Source organism: Prionailurus bengalensis, chromosome A1, assembly GCF_016509475.1.
Source record: "Prionailurus bengalensis isolate Pbe53 chromosome A1, Fcat_Pben_1.1_paternal_pri, whole genome shotgun sequence".
Classification (NCBI taxonomy): Eukaryota; Metazoa; Chordata; class Mammalia; order Carnivora; family Felidae; genus Prionailurus; species Prionailurus bengalensis.
This window is the reverse complement of record NC_057343.1, coordinates 116,795,729-116,813,025: the sequence shown is the minus strand read 5'-3', so window position 1 is coordinate 116,813,025 and position 17,297 is coordinate 116,795,729. Positions and strand designations below refer to the sequence as shown.

The 17,297-nt window shown below is 39.3% G+C and overlaps 1 protein-coding gene across 1 annotated transcript; it reads right to left on the bottom strand.

Moving 5' to 3' along the window:
* Nucleotides 1-8,062: 8,062 nt before the first annotated feature.
* On the bottom strand, nt 8,063-8,511 carry LOC122480938 (IgA inducing protein). The gene has a single exon (XM_043575889.1). The coding sequence runs from the start codon at nt 8,388-8,390 to the stop codon at nt 8,229-8,231; it is 162 nt and encodes a 53-aa protein (XP_043431824.1). The 5' UTR covers nt 8,391-8,511; the 3' UTR covers nt 8,063-8,228.
* Nucleotides 8,512-17,297: the final 8,786 nt, after the last annotated feature.

The window sequence follows — 17,297 nt, the reverse complement described above, 5'->3', positions numbered from 1 at the left end:
CAAGACCTCATTTCCCCCGCACAGAGACTTTTGGAAGAGCATGCTGAAAAAATGTCACCTTGTGTGGGCTTTAATCACTTCCATGAGATGCCTCAGCTCTGTGGGGATCAGGGCAGTCTTGGGATGATGGCCCTTGCCCAGACCCCCAGTGGCAGCGATGATGGATGTGCCTATGTCCTTGGATGAGCTGGGTGGCCTTGCGTGGTCTGATGGCCCCAAGTCAGAGGCCTGTGTCCTGGAGACTTGACAATTTCATGTTTGGAGAACAAGGCCCTCAAAACAAAGTGAAACTCTTGTCCCATGGAGCCTTCTTCAGACAATTCACTCTATGAGGATCAGGCTCTACTCTTGGAAGAGCCCTGGGAACCACTGTGCTCAGCCACTCTCAGTCTGTACTGCCCACTTGTGAGCTGACTCTGAGCTCAGAGCATGTTTGCCTGATTTAGGTAAGAGGACAGTCAAGTGTTAGGAAACCTCTACTGCATTCTGATGCCACCCAGTAAGCTGGGTTTAGGACATGGACCTTAGGTTTGAGAGGAGGGAGAAAAGTCTCAGCAGGGAGGCAGATGCCATTTTCTAACATGAACAAGAAACTGCAACAAGGAATGATGGGTATAGAGAAAAAGTACAAGACAGAATCAGGACTGCCTAGAATTGGGGCATAGGCTCAATGATGGAATCATATTACAAGAAGCATCAAATAATCAAAGCCCCAAGGAGGCTTTCAGAAATGTTCAGGATTTGTAGGGTGAAGAGTAAGGAGTAAATAAACACAACTGGAAATACAACCAAGGCACCTGACCCCTCAAGAAAAGATGCCACAGGGGTCAGGAGAAGCCACTGGTCTCCAGGAAGTTAAGAAATAGACCATGGACCTTAGATTTAATGTCTTCAAAAGGAAAGGAAACAACTCTATATCAATGCACAAATTATGGCTGAGTACCAACTATGTTTCTCCGGACTTTCAAGTGAGGGCAACATAATGAAATTCCCACCTCCCCCACCACTGTGACCACCAAAACACACCTCGAGAAGCACCCAACCCTGCCTCCTACTTCTGAGAGGACACCAGATCAGAACCCCATGTGGCATAAAATATGGCAGTTTAGAGTGCCTTATAATATCGTAACCACACTTCAGGGAAAAGAGGGGTTATTTAGCTATCTCAAAACCCCCAACTTCCTGAATGGATACAGCAGGCTCCAACCACCCAACACAGGTCCAATATGCAGGGTAGCTCTCTTTCCTCAAAGCCTAAGCAGCCCTTCCACACCCTTTTCACTAACAGTCCTGTCAATCAGCCAGGCTGAGGGAAGAAGCTTCTTAGAGACCCCTAGAGGAGGCTTCTATTTCCATTCTCAGATCAGGACCAGTGATTCTGATCCTATTTGGGCTGTGACTTCCCTTGAGAGTTTTGAAGAAAACTATGGATCCTCTTCTTGGAAAAATGTACATTGCACATACAGGTACAATTTTGTATAAAAACTTCAGCTTTACAGACCCCCCAAAACACCAGCTTAAGAATTTCTGCCAAAGGCAAATCACTCCTTTTCTTACGCAAGAGCTGTTTCCCAGGGCTGATTAACTGCTATCTTATATGTCCAACAGGTGAATTAATATTCAGCATTGACCTCTAGTCATCCCACACCCTTGGCAGATGGCAGAGTCTCTGCTGTTGCCTGTAGCCAGAAGGAAGCAGAGTCTCTAGACAGAGACCACATTTTGTTTTTTAAAAAAGCACTCTAATCCACCACTACCACAAAACCTCAGACACCCCAGGTCTAGAACAGAGACACTCAATAAAAGACCAAAATAAATCTGGTCCCGTATAAAACGAGGTCTGTGAAGAGAGAGCCACAGAGTGATCCTCCTTGGACTGGCAGGAGAAAGAAAGGTATGAATGAGGGTAGGCCTGTACCTAGGCTGAAACGGGAAGGGGTCAGAATGGGTTCCCCTCCCTTTAGCTGAATGCAGACTAGCTATTTATTCTAGAGGCATCTGCTCTTCGCATGGTTCCTCTACCTAGAATGCAGAGGCTGCTGGAGGCAGTGCTCCTACTGACTGCTCAAGTTCCACATTTTTCTCCCTTTTTCCAATAACAACCACAACAATACAATGACAATAAGGATAAGGATAAGGATAGCACTTCTTGAACATTACTGTGGCAAGAGCTGTGCTATAAGCTCTTGACATAAATTGTTTCACTTAATCTTCCCAACAATCAAATGAGGTAGGCACTATTATCCCATTTACAGATGAGGAAATTGAAACTAGGAGAGGTTAGGTAGAATTGCTTAAGGCACAGAGCTAGTGAGTGACAGAGCCTAGATTTGCACCTAGGCCTGATTTCACACTTGATACTTTTAACCCCCACGCTAGGCTCCTTCCCCAAAGACCAGGACTCACACAAAAGCCTTGGAAATCCTCCAGAGTGACAGTCTGGTCTCCAAGTCCTTGCTTCCCATTCCCCACCCTCTGCCCACCATGCAGCAGCCTGGTTCTCCAAGGATCCACTTTATGGAGAACTGGCTAGAAACCCTCAAATTCTTTCTCCTATTTCTGTAAGACTTTGCTATGACTGTGTAACTCCATAGCCTGGAGCCTAAATTTATTTTAAACTCAGCTGAGCTCAGGAGCCCCATTTCCTCCTCAGGTTTAGAATCAAGAAGGAAGGCTCTCTTCTGCTTCTTCCCTGCAGTTTTTAGGGGGAGGGGGTATGACTGTCACCACAACCATGTGAAAGATTGTTGGGGGGGGGGAGAGGGCCAAGTAACAGAGAGTAGAAGAGTCAGGATTCAGTGAAATGTCACCAATGATATTGGTGCTCTATGGAAGCCATAATTCTCTAGATAGCTCCTACCCCTCAGCATTTAGAAACAGGGCACATCACTTCTCAGATGGCTAGTCTCCTCCCTTTCCTCAATTAGTAGATTCCAGGGAGAGTAAGTGCCCAGCTTATCAAGTGAAAAGCCATTCATATGCTTAGTGGCCAAGGGGCCCCCAAATTCATGCTGAATGGCTAGAGCCCCAACTAATGATGCTTTGGGAAGCTTTTGAGGGCAGAGAGGGCATTAAGCTATCTGTTGAGTTCACGGTTACTGTCTTTTCCCCAGAGCCTCATCTAGAGATGAAAGAGCTAGGGAGAGGAGATACTGAGGCCCATACAGAGGTGGGAGGCACAGGATGCTAAGGATGCTAAGTTGGCAACAGGCAGAGAAAATCATCTCCTATTCAGGGCGCCTAAGTCACCTGTGGGCCAGCCGCGAGATAAAACAGAGGGACAATACTTGCATTCAAAGTGGATGAGGAAGTTAGCCCCAGAGGCACAGCTGACTTTCAGAAATGGCCTGGATTTGCTGGAGTCCAGTCATTTAGCTAACATATGTTTACTGAGTGTCTGCCGTATGCCAGCCTCATCTGGACACTGGGGATGCCTCAGTGAGTCCTGCCCTCATGGCATTAGCCCATTGACAGAAAAAGACAATAAAGACAATCTTGGACAATGATAGGCACTAGGAAGACAAGTGAAAGAGAGCAGTGAGGGAGAGTGATTGGAGGGGCCATTTCAGTTTGGGTTGTCAGAGGCGGCCTCCTTGAAGCAAGAATGTACAAGCTGAGGCCTATTAGGAGAAGGGACAGCTGTGTGGAGATCTGGAGGGAAGTACATTCCAGGTGGAAGGAAGAGCAAAGCCAAAGACCTTTAGGTGGCAATCGGCTCCACACATTCAAGATGCAAGGAGATGACCCTATGGCTTAAGAGAAGTGAGCAAGAGGTAAAAGGAAGGACAGAAAGCTGGACAGTTAGGCAGGGGCCAGCTCATAAGGGCCTCAACATCGTATTTACAAGTGGGCTGCTGTGTGGAGAATGGACTGCAGGGGGAAAGAATGGCAGTAAGGAGACTGGCGAGGAGGCAGTTAGGTGAGAAAATGGGCGACCACATAATTTGTCATCCAAACCAGGGACAACAGGTAGAGCCAGGACTGGCCATTGACAGAAATCTACCTGCAACTAGCAAGCTCCAGCCAGGACTGTCATAGAAGTTCAGCAGTTTTTAGCGGTTCTGTTCTGTCACGGAGCTTCCAGCTCTAGAAGAATCACTTTTCTGTTTGGTCCCAGGCTCCTGGGCTGCTGGCCCATGCCTGAACATTTGGGTTTTGCCTGGAGGCCGTGGGTTACAGTTGCAGCACATACATGGAGTCCGCTCTTCTCCCCGTGCACCCTGGGCGACAACCAACAGTACACAGATGAAAGAACAAACAGAGATGTGGCCACCCCTTCTGGAGGTGGTGTTGAGAGGGTGGAAGCCAGAGAGGGATGGACAAGCTCTAAGTTGCAGAGCAGAGATTCTTAACTTGGCCTCAGGGGGTCTGTGAAGCAGGTGAAAGGATCACAAGCTTTCATCAGATTCTCAAACCAAAGACTCCCAAAGACGTGAAGAACCTTTGCTTTAGAGAAGCGTGGCTCTCACACTTCAACGTGCCATAGAATGACCTGGTAGGTTTGTTACAACAGGGATTGCTGGGCCCCAGAAGAGCAAAGCTAAGGTTCTGATTCAGATCAGTGTGGAGTTGGGCCCAAGAATTTGCAATTCTAACAATTTCTAAGGGAATACTCATGCTTTTAGGTCCAGGGACCATGCTTTAAGAATCACTACTTTAGAGGATACAAAACACATGAGGGCTTCCAGTTTAAATTATGAACTTCTCTTTTCAGACAAGAGTTCTAACAGATGCCACAGCCATCTAAACCACCCCAAGTCCCCTGGAATTTCATATTTTATTTTTGGAAGAGGCCCCTGGAGAGTGACAGACTCTGGACCTCCTCTTGGAGGTCAGGAAGCATCTGGAAAATAGCATTTTAGAGGATGCAGGAAAGTGCCTTTAGAGACCTAAAAGCCCAAACACTAACTCTGTGCTAGAAACTACAGGACTAGTTGATCCAATAAGTAGGGCAATTACTGGTGAATAGTGAGGTTTTGGGAATCTGGGCTGACCGGGGTCCTTTCCTAGAGACTGCCTCCTGATCCTTTCTGAGCCTATATCTGAAGCCAGATGGGCCGAGACAGGAGGTCTGCCTTAAGGAGGACAGGGTGTCTGCTGGGGGCTATAATCTGGGAAAAAGAAAGAAATCAACAACTCCACTAGACAGAATTCAAGGGCTTCATTCACAGAGCTCTTTGATCAAGCCATTGTGGTGAGGGTGGGAAAAGGCAGGAATAGTATTTAGGGCTGTGCTTAAACAAGAGCAGTGGAGAGAGGCCTAGAAAGGCTACTTGCCAGCTTTCCTCGGCCCTCCTCTGAGTAAGTCCTTCCCCCATGAAAGGGGAGGGGGAAATGAAAATGTGGATTCATTCATGAATCAACCTTCAGAACAGGAAGTGTGGCTTTTGAGCTATACAGGGAACATAAGCTTTGCCATTCAGCTAAATACATCCTAAGGTGAGGCAAAGTCAGGGAGACTCTACAAGTTAGAAGAGGAGGCAGAACCTTATGGGGAAGACAGTACACTAGAGTGAGACCAAGGATGTGCTTTGACATTAGCTCGCCAGGACTTGTGACTTGTGACCTGACTATGTGACCCTGGGCATGTTACTTAATCTCTCTGTGCCTTAGTCTCCTCTTCCGTAAAATGGGGGTAATGATAGTGCCTATCTCTTGGGTTGTATTAGAATTAAATTTAAAAACCTAGATAAAACACTTAGCTTGGAACCTTTCATATTCTGAGCATTCAGTGTTTAAACAAATAAATAAAAAGTAGTGGGTCTGGAAAAATGTAAGATGGTAGCAGTACAGACACACCCTTACTGTCACTGCCAGAGACCAAAAAAGTGGGGTAGGTTAGAGCTGCTGCCAATCTCCCCAGGAGAATGATACAGAAACTCCTGCTAGTTGGGGAAGGTGTAAAGGTGTGAACTTGGTATGCAAGGACAGTCAGGATTCCTAGGATGGTGGGGTTAACTGGGCAATCCCATTGGCTGTAAGTGGGGATATCCTGCTCTTTTAAACACTGCAACATTCACTGACTCCGTTTTGTGACATTTCCTCATTGCCAACCTAAGTGTCAAATGGCCTGATTTGAAGAAATCAAAAGAAATAAAATCAGTGTTGGTAGGGAACTGGAATGACATTACTGAAAACACTCTGGAGATTTGCAATATGAAGGTAGAATCCCCATTTTCAGGGGGGGAAAAAAAAGGCTCCTCCTCCTCCAGTCCCAGAAGTGTGGGGGATGGTGCTGCAGTGAAAGCGGTGGTGATGTGTGCTGGCCCTGAGGTTAGCTAGCAGTCAAACACTGAAAAAGAGATCTCTTCTTTCCTCTGATCCTGAATGAGCACAACCTCTTCCAAAACCCTGTACTCAAAATCAGAAAGTCCTGTCTGCTTAGAAAGAAACTGTTGCTGGAACTAGGAACAAGGGAGATTTCTAAAAACCACGCAAAAGAGCCAAAGTAAATGACACACCACATGGTCAAATAAAAGTTAACATCTATTAGAGGTGGGGCAGAGAAGAGATTGACAATTACATCACTTTAGAAAACAAAGTGCTACATAAAAATGACAAATAGTTCTGTTGAACATCCTGGGCACCTTTCTTGAGGGTCTCGAATGGTACTATAAGCTTTGTCCTGTAGTACAGACTATCCCAAGTCTGGGATGTTCCCCCTGTAGCCCTGCAGAACTTCACTACTTGCTCTTCAACATGACCACAGGGCATCTTTAACCATAGTCCCATCTGGAATCCTTAAAAGGGGAAGGCCACAGTGAGGAAGGGGCCTTGCTTCTGATTTTTAATCCTCTTATATTTACCACAAATCAAGGCTAGAGTTCCCACCTCAAGCTCCTACATAACTAGAGAGCTCAACTCTTGGACAGGGATCCAGGGGTTTGTCTGACTCCACCCAGAGCCCAGAAGGGAATCTGGTCTCCTGTTCGGTGTGTGACCCCTAAATCAAAGGCCCTGCAGAGCTTAGGGAAAACTTTTCTTTGCTCTGCGCCTCCTATGTCCAAACAGTGACACTCTCAGTTTTAAGTTTTCATACAACAAAGTTTCTGCATTATTTTGTATTGGATTGATGGTTGTCAGATGTAGAAAGGAGGGCCATTTTAGCAAGGAAAAAAAAAAAACAGTAACAACAACAGCAAAACTTTCTTGGGATTCACCCAGGAAAGCCTGGAACTGTAATACTAGGATCTTGAGATATTATTATGGTCACACATCAGTCTTTAGAATGTAACTGCTGTCACATACATTTAAATACCACTGAAAATTTTTCCATGGTGTGAATAAAGTTCCTGCAACTGCTTGTTCCAAGCCTCCTTATATCCAGCCTGAAGGTAAGTGAAAGCATGAGCAAAGATAAAACGGGGAGAAAGCCAGAAATAAAACTTCTAACTCTACTTCCCAAAGGTTGGGTGAAATGTCATATATCTAAGGCTGCCACTCCATTTTTTTGGTCCAATAAGCTAATTTCCTATAAGAAGGCCCCATTAAAACTATTCTGAAGGATCACTCCTGCACATTTTCATTGGTAACTTCATTCTCTGCCTACCACTCCACTCACCAGAAAAGTAGTTTTGAAAGGATCTTATTTTAAAGCACAAACCTCTATTTTCTGCAGAGGATTCTCTTCATGTTTTGTTCTGTACTCTTTTGTAGCTCTTCTACTAGCCTGAACCAATTTCAAATTTAAAACGACAGAAAACAAAAAAAAACTTCCGTGGGAAAGGGGCATGATTTATGGGACAAGTTTTTCTTTCTCCTTAGTTGTGATGGCTGGGTTAACCATCATGCTGTCAGAGAATTTTAAAAACTGACTCAAGAAAACAGGCAAGTCATTCAAATAAAATCTTTAGAAATAAATAAATTTGTTTTAAAATAAAATAGAAAATAGAGTTTTCCAGTGTGAGAGAGAGCACACTTAATGCTTGAAGCCAATTAACGATCAGGCAAGTATACCTGTTACTAAGTACGAAAAACAGTTTCCATCTATCAAAGAAAAAAAATGCAAGAGCAACCAGATCCCCCAAAGACACTGAAACAAAAGACTGATCTGTTTATATAGTCACATGAAAAATAAACATCTTTATTTTTTTTGCCTACTTTATTTCATTTTTTCAAATAAAATTTAAATCTGTACAAAGTATACTGTTACAGTATATATTTTGTAAGAATCAATGCCTAAAAGAATCACAATACTTCAATAAGCAGTACAGCAGACCTCGCTAGTTTCAGCTTTGATATTGAACAAACTCAAGCCGGCTGATGCACAACACATTTGCTTGGTTTCCACATGGTGAGTTCCCAGCACTGAGATGGGAGAACATGACAGCAAGTATGGTTATATTACAGCCCGACACACTGCGCTTCTTCATGTGATAATAACTGCACATATTTAATACAGAATGCTCAAATTTACTTTTTAAATTGCATTTGCTTACTTCTTAGTTGGCAAAATTCAGCATTCTTAATGGGGTCCCCAAACAGTGCAAATTAATGATATTCTACTGTATAATTGGCACATCTCCAATACGGATTAACTTGTAAACTCAAAGAATATCACAACTTTGTCCTAAATTTTAACTAATATACATCTGGTCCATTTAACCAAAGTCATTTTGGAAAGATATTAAAGAACAATTCTATTTTTGAAAGGATACTCTTTTGACCATTCTTTAGAGAAGTAAATTTTTAAATTGTCATTAAAATGTTTTACTATAAAAGTTTTACAAACTTGATTAGAAATTTCAAGATTATGATTCACAGCAGACAAATACAAACTTTATATTCCAACAATACCTCCTTTTAGACTTTCAAAACAGAGCACAACCATGTCAGCTGTGTTAACTAAAATTCTGAACAGTGTACTAAATTGATAAGTGGTGCTGGGTCTAGCAAGTGTAAATACACAGTATATTTAATGAAAAGAATTGTCTTCTTTATACTTTATTTGTTTTCCCATAAGGAAACATTAATGTTTACATTCTTTAATAAAGTTAATCTTACATCAGAATATAACTTAATACTGTCAGCAACAGGGACCACACACAGTAAATAAGAAGCACATTTAAAATAAGTCTGAATTCACATAGATTAACATTTGTTGGTTAATAAAATATCGACAGTATTACAATCTTACAATATTTACAGTAAGAAAAATCTAGAGTAATATATACCTTTCACAGCAGGATTCCTTTTTTATTTTTAAAATTATTTCTTCCAGTTTGGGATTGTGTATACATGAAAAGCTCAAATAAAGCAACTCTGCAATATAATCTTAAAATAATGGCTACTGGGGGGAAATTCTATCACAACCATTGAAAATAATGGTGACTTTTCACGGAGTCTGTGGCATCTGAGAACCCAGTTAATTAACCAAAGTCTTGCCCCAACCAGCCTCAGTTACCCAGATTAAAGCTGCAGAACTCCGGCCTTCCCTGACTGCTGAAAACCCAACAGATTTTCTCAACATGCTATAAGAAAAGAGGGAAATAGGTTTCAATTCACACCTCATGGCTGGAAGCCTCCGGCTAGTGCATATTCCCCAATTTATGCTAAAAGGGCCCATTTCATCTCCAAAGCCTCACAAGAGTTTACGCTTCTACTACAGGGCACTTTGACATGGAGCTCACTCCTTCCTCAACTCTTGTGCATTAAGATAAGGCATGAACTTGGCCCATATAATACACACCAGCATCTTACTTGGGACCAGGGCAAAGAAACAGGCTAATGCAGTTTGCACTGAGGTCAACAGGGAAAATGGGAAGCGATGCACATTTCCAATTAGAATGGCAAGAAGAAGACCCACATCCCTAAACTGGAATTTGGCCAGGGCCTCAGAGTTAGCACCCCCTCTCTGAGTACCACAAGCAATTAGGATGTGTGCTCTAGGCCTCCTCCAAGAGAGAGCGTCTACAGTAAGTAACACCATGTGGGACATTAGTTCAGTGATGACTCCCAAGAAAACAGATACAATTCTTGAATCTGGGGCTGTCCACAGCACCTGAGGTCACTCATCTGAGCTGTGACCTGTCCCAACCCTGCTTGCTTTAAGAGATCTGATGGGCACAGAGCACTCAGGGATATGGCTGCTGGCTACTTTGGACTCTAGATCTCACAGGTAATCAACAGGTATCTGGGATTGAATTAGCAAACTGTACCATAGCTCCTTAAACAGACACTGTCAGGTTTGAAATCATGTCAAGCATGAATCTTCACTGTCAGGTCAGAAATCAAAGTGGGAATCTTCCCACATCAGCCAAGGTTATTTTGTCAAAACCTTAGAGGAGTTGGACAGTTTTTCATGTTCCAAGTGATTAGTTTACTTATTTCAGTTAAGCTGGATTGGCAAACCAGACTGATCTATTTAGTTAGCTTTGTTTTGTTTTGTTTTGTTTTTCTTTTTGATTCTTATGTATGTGTTAACCCAAAGCTGTTGTATTTGGGCTAAATACACTGACAGAGAAAATTCACACAACAAAAGTTTTCAGCAAACTTCTGTGGTATTTTCTTTTTGGAAGTCAATGCAAGATCTAAAGGTATTTCTACCCAACAAAGTCTGTTTAAGTGTTTAATGTTATTTCCTTTTTGGTCCTATACAGAATGCTATGGTTTCTATATAGGTCTGAATGCTGCTCCATGTAGATTCCTTCTGTATATCTAAAAATATATACTTTTCAGTAGTTCAATACATGGTTAATCTTCCCACAGAGGAAGATTTTTGTAATCACAAGTTGCAAAGTAGAAAAAAATCTCCTTTCTAAGAAAGGAAATATACTTTCCTATTGTACACTTTTGAAGAAGCCCAAAGGCATGCACCAAAAATCATTATGAAAACTAATACATGCATTAAAATGGTGTAGAGTTAAAGTGCTGTTTCTCAATTTTTTAATTTGGAGAAGACATTTTGTCAGTTGTTGACTCAAAGATCTCCCCCCCACCCCTCCCACCCCATTCCATGGCATCAAGAGAGAAAAGTAAAAAGTATGCATAAATCTTTAAACTGTTCTTTACATAGGGGAAAGGACAGATACAACAACTATCCTATTTATAAACTGGATTCCCAGTTTTAAATAAAATCAATATTTACTGGTAAAAATTGTCCAAGCTAACACATCCAAACAGTAAATAATGTGCTACTAGTAAATAATGTTCTACATAGAGAATAATTTACTTTGGTTTTATGTACCTTCTCAAAAATAATACTGGTGTCCCATACATCACCAAACTGATGTGTTCCAGCAAAGTTGTAAGGCAAATCTTTTTTTCCTAGTGACATCTTTTTTCCCAACAGACAAAACTAAAATCTTTTGGTGAGGAAGAGGTTAAGATAATAGCTAACCCCTTGGCATCCTGAGCATTGTGGTTTATCAAACTCTACCCTGCGAGAAGCTGTTAGGCACCCTGACCCCTGCCTTGAACCAGGAATGGCTCCCACGTCTAGAGATGCCCTAACTCCTTATAAATAGCTCTCAGAACATTGCTTTTTCCTTCTGTCTGGATGTTATAGTGTCTAGCAAAGCTGGTTGCAATGTCACATTTTGCTAGTAGGGGCCACCATCTAACAATAATTCCAATCTGAAATGTTTTAAGTTAATAGTTCTTTATTTTATCAATTAATTGCATTACAATTTTCTCTATAGAGTTTTCTTAGAGCAGAGATCCTTAACTTGTGTTTCAGAAGATGTGTGATGCCCCTGAGGTTGTATGTAAAATTATCTATGTATGTGCATTTTTTTAATCCGGGGAGAGGGCCCATCACTTTCATCAGATTATCAAAGGTATCTGTGATCTCAAAAAGGGGTTACAGGGACTTAGAGGGATACCCGTAATTCATTTTATACTAGGACTGGGAAATGGGGGCAGAAAACTAAAAATGGCCTCAAAAAAAAAGGGGCCAAATTGCTGATCTTTTCCCTTTATTCACATTTGGGAAATAAGTGCTTCAACCTAGGAAAAATAATTAATTAAGCTGATTAAACTCCATTAAAAATAATCAAAGCCATTTTCTAAAATATTTTCATTTTCCATATATGGTAAATTTAGTCTCCAAGAAAAGGTTTGGAGATTGAATTTTTCTCTTTTCCCTAAGGAAATTCATAAACATAATGCTGATAATCTACATTTAAAGATCTGACAACCTAAAACTTAAGACAACTCTAATACTACAAACCCTTAATTTACAATTTTGAGTAAAGGATTATCTAGAGTCAAATACACATTTGTCAACTTTCATCCCCCAAAATTGGTCCACAGTTAGACAACTACCGGGCACAGTTCCACTAGGTAAACCTAAAATCTAAACAAAATGGAAGTTTAATTTCTATCCCAGTTGAAAACAAAAGCACAAGGTTCTACAGTAAAGTCCAGCCACAAACATTCACACTATGTCATAGAGGACTTTCTCATTTCAATACATCACTGAATTACCAACAGAATTTGCAAACATGAGATCCAGAAAGACTACCAAAACATGCTGAGAAGAGCATGTCAAGAATTAAACCACCACCCTCTGCCCCCCCTACCCCCATCCAGAAACACACTCAGGCATTCCAAAAATAAACCAGATCTAAAGAGAGGCCTCTTGCTTGTTAGTTTTAAGTATGAAATGCCTAAAAGGCTATGGGAAAGGGAATATAAAATGAAAAAAATTAAATAACTTACAAAAATTAATTTTAGCCAAAACACATTTCTGTTCTATTGACAAAACTATCAACTTTTTTTTTTTTTGCAATTTTAAACACTGTGTTTCACAACCTCACTAAGACAAAAAATAAGTTCACAGGTACACATCTTGTTCTCCTATTCTTTCTAGAGCACATCTTGAGGTTATAAGAATGCTTCTAGTTAAAATAAAGACTCTTATCCCTTGCCACCCTCCCCCCCTCAAAAAGTGAGTGAACCTTGAATTCCAAAAAGGAATACTCATTTAATGTAATTATTTCAATACCAGTTATATCACATAGACCATGATGAAACTCTATGAGCATTATGGAAAACTACATGAAAGAGGGAGCTGCCACTTGCCACCCACTTCACTTCCAGCTTTTTAAGCCAATACCCAGCTAGACTCAGATCCCATTGACTTCAGTAAAAACAAATCAACACTCCAAAACCAGGCCATCTCAGGCTAGAAGCTGGATCTCAAAGACATCGTTTCATATATATATATATATTTTTTTTTTCTATCCTAAGCTTTCATTTTGTCTATTCAAATAGTTTAATAAAGCTCACATTTACAAAGGATTACATTGGCAAATAAAGGCCCATATTAAAAATTTTATCAAAACAAATTTTTGTTCTACATAGCTAACACTAAGAAATATTTTCTTGGACTTATAAAGCATATTTAATTGCATATAAGTTTTGCTTTGGGTGGGATATTGAAAACAATTCTGTAAGAAATTAGAAAAGACTAGAAACAAAAGTGAAAGTGACTAGTCTTAACTTTCAAAAAATCAAGTGCAAAGATAAATAGTGCAAATAATGAAAACTAGAAATTTTATAGGCAACTTTACATCTTTCCTGCTTTTGCACTTTTATATATTGACAACTTTATAAACCCTAACAACTGTATGCAGCATGGAAATGGGCTATCATTTATCTCTATTGACTAGACTCAAGGAATCCTTTCAAAGGCAGTCATTTAAATCACTGGTTCTTCACTAGGTTTGGGAATTCACTTTTTAAAAAACAATTCCTAAGGGAGGGGCTATTTAACAAGGCTCTGCATGGACTTGAACAAGTTATAGAATGTATGTGTATTATAATTTAAAATCTGTATGATGCGAAAAGCATACTAAGTGCTAACTCTAAAAAATAAATTATAATAAAAAGAATTCTGCTATTATTAGTGAACTTGCTATTTGGGAAAAAAAAAGTTACTTTTCCAGATACAAAATCAGAACCTCTTTTTTCAGTTATCTTTAAAGAAATTTTACCACTAATGCATATAGATTTGGGTAAAATGAAATAATCTGTCAGAATCACTGAGAATAAGTCCATATTAAACTAAAAAAGATTCAAAATATACTTGAATTATGCAATTTAAAAACAAAATATTGTAACAATTCTTTATCTTAAATAATTAAAAATGTTCTTGGGATACTGGGAAGAGAAATCTAAACACTATCAATTCACCCTACAAAGAACATAAGAACTTCCAAGATACACTAAATTATATTATTAACATCTGCCACCACTGAACACTTGGGAATTCTATGATTTTAAAGTAACAGGAAAAGTGGGAAAACAAACAGAAATTAGAGTTTGGGAGGGTATGTCACCTAATTTCAGCAATATAATATTATTGAGGGTCTCATAGGCCCACAGTGTTAAATGATGGGACTGCAAGTGTAAAAAAATTTGAAAAATACCTAAAATTATAGTTTAGTGTTTTTACCTGGCTTATTCTCTTCTTGTAAGAAATTAATGTGGACCAAAGGCTCAAGGTTATCTAAAAACAAACACAATATGGATCTTTGTGAACTGGAAAATCTAATGCTTTGATCTAAGGACCATTTTGAGAAGTAAAGCTAAACTACACTGTAACATGAGCCCAGGAAAATAGTCTGTATAATAAACTTTCTGATAGTTTAAAATGATAACTGAAACAGTTTAAAATTTTCTTAATCTTCTTTCCCTCAAAATAGTAAGTCCCTAGTACCAACATGCTTTGACCACAAAAGCTGTCATTCCACAGTTGTGCTACTTAATTTGTCCAGAAAAGCAAACATCTTACACCTGAAAATAGATTTGTATAATGCATCATCATCCTAACAACTAGCTACAGACCAATAGCTTTCTCATAACCAACAAGGGACCCATTTTCTCTGGCTTTACTGAAACTTCATTAGTGAATATCAACTTCATTGTCCTTAGCAAACAACTCTCATTTAAGACTCCATCTTAGAAACTTTACCTACCTCTAATAACAATTTCTCCCACTTTACCTCCAAACCATTCGCTTATATAACTCACACTCCTATTCATGAACACATTAAACAGTTCTTCCCTTTCTGCTCTCAAATTTCCAAACCAGTAAATCTCAGCCTCCAGTAACTTACCTAAAATACACATACTTCTTACTCTCTTCAATTCACAAATTTCTTAACAATTTCGATGCCCTTCAAACTGCCAACTTAAGACTATAGGGAAAATAGCACTCAGAAAAACTGCGCAATTATCTTATCATACAGAAATCTTTCTGGGATCAGTTAGCTATGTTCTAAGGCAGGAGCCAGCAATTTCTTTACTTCCCTCTTAAAAGGGTAAGCGTGAGTGTCACTGGCAGGACTATGGCAAGGAGAAGAATAAAGAAGAGAGAAACAAGGAAAAAGGAGGATGGGAGGGAAAAAAAAGCCAAATGTACATGGTAGGGAGGTAGCTCAAATGCCACCAACAACGACCTACACTGGAAATTGCCAATCCACTCCAGCTTAATGGGAGTCTGACCTAATCCCAACTGTATCTAATAATTCATTAGCTGATGCCCATCACTAGTTAAACTAGTCCAGGTGAACACATAAGTCACCTGTCCTGTAAGTTTGCTACTTCACAATAAGGACAGCTTAAGTCCTCCAAGGATCCTTCTGTTTTAATCTAGTTTAGACTAAAACACATGTTAAGACGAGTATTTCCATGATTCTCAAAATTCCAGAATATAAAGGTTTGGTCCTTGAACTTGGAGGCTCTTGAATTATTAAAGTATTCCCTAAATAAAGAAAATTCAACTCTTAGCTTAAATTTTTCCATGAAATGCTACAAAATTTTAATTAATAAGCAGATTCCTAATCATCACCAAAACAAAGTATGCTTTCATGAAAATTCAAAACTCTTCCAATTCCAAAATGAATGAAATATTTTGGGTCTGTAATTAACTTTATTTTACATAGAGGATCACCACCATGTTTCTACCTATCGAACAAGACAATTTTCCACAAAAGCAAAGCACATCAGGGGAAAAGAAAGAAAACAAATACCAAACATAATATGGGGACAAAATAAAAATACATGAGTAACTATGAAATTGTTATAAGAAAAAATGTTTCTAACAAATGACCTCTGCCATACTCAGCTTTCCTAATGACATGAATTGCCTAGACCATTCAACATCAAAACTTGGTAGTCAGTTTAGCAGCTGGAAGATGACAAATTGTTGGCTTGAAACCAATCATATCTTTTACTTTTCACTTGGTTGTTTTTGCATTATGAAATTCTACCTGACATGCTAATGCTAGTTTAGATGATCTTCACTTAGCCCATAATAATGAAAATTCTGTTTGAAAAGAGCCTGTCAAACGGCCTAGGCCTTAAATCTAGGTTTTTAGGATCAAATAACTCCCCAAATATTAAAATCAGCTTTTCTTAAAAATATATTGCAAATTCTCTATAGTAATTAATGTTACTGAGTGAAAACAGTAGTTTCAATAACAATGATCATTTTAGTTTTATAATGTACTTCATTACAAATGGTCTAAATTCAGTTAACTCGCAATTTAAAAACCCAGAAGTATTATAATGTATGATTTAAAAATAGATAAACTTTAACAGACAATTTTGCACAAATAACTTTAGTGAATTTATTCACTTAAGCAATTCTGATAAATCTCTTTCCTATTCATTCTACTCTCGATGAGGAAGTATATATTGCTCCAAATTATTAAGATATTCAAATTTAAGGATAATCAACTATAAATGTTATACTCAGAGTTATCACCAATTGTTCCAAACCTAAGCTGCTGAAGATTCGCTTCTTTTAGCATTCTTTTACATAGAAAGCAGGATCTCATTCTGATATTGAAATAACTTGCAAAAAAGTCATTAGATTTGGTATCTGATTTTTTTAATGGGGAAAATATTAAAAGTATATTCACATGTAAAGTAAAATGAATTGTGGAGCTATGAAAACAACTAGAGCAACAATTTCAGAACTCTCCATTTAAAAATAATCTGGAAGAGTGTGTGTGTGTGTGTGTGTGTGTGTGTGTGTGTCTGTGTGTGTGTGTGTGTGTGTCTGTGTGTGTGAGATATGGGAAAATGAGTGGGAATATTGAAGAAGAGAGGGCGAACCACGTGTGGGAGATACAAGTAATCATGCCCATGGTGGGTTCTCCATGGCTGGCATATAACCCAACATGTCATTAAAAAAAAAAAATGTTTAGAAAGTTTCAACAGTGCCAAATGCAAAATGTTAAAGCAAAGAAACAATGAATGAGATAACCCCCACAAACATCAAGTTCCATATGAAAACAGGAAGAAAAAAATTGATATATGCATCTTTCTTAATATACCAAATCTTA

Excerpts from the sequence above, each read along its gene's own strand:
- LOC122480938 (XM_043575889.1), bottom strand. The coding sequence starts at position 8,390 with ATGTGCAGTTATTATCACATGAAGAAGCGCAGTGTGTCGGGCTGTAAT.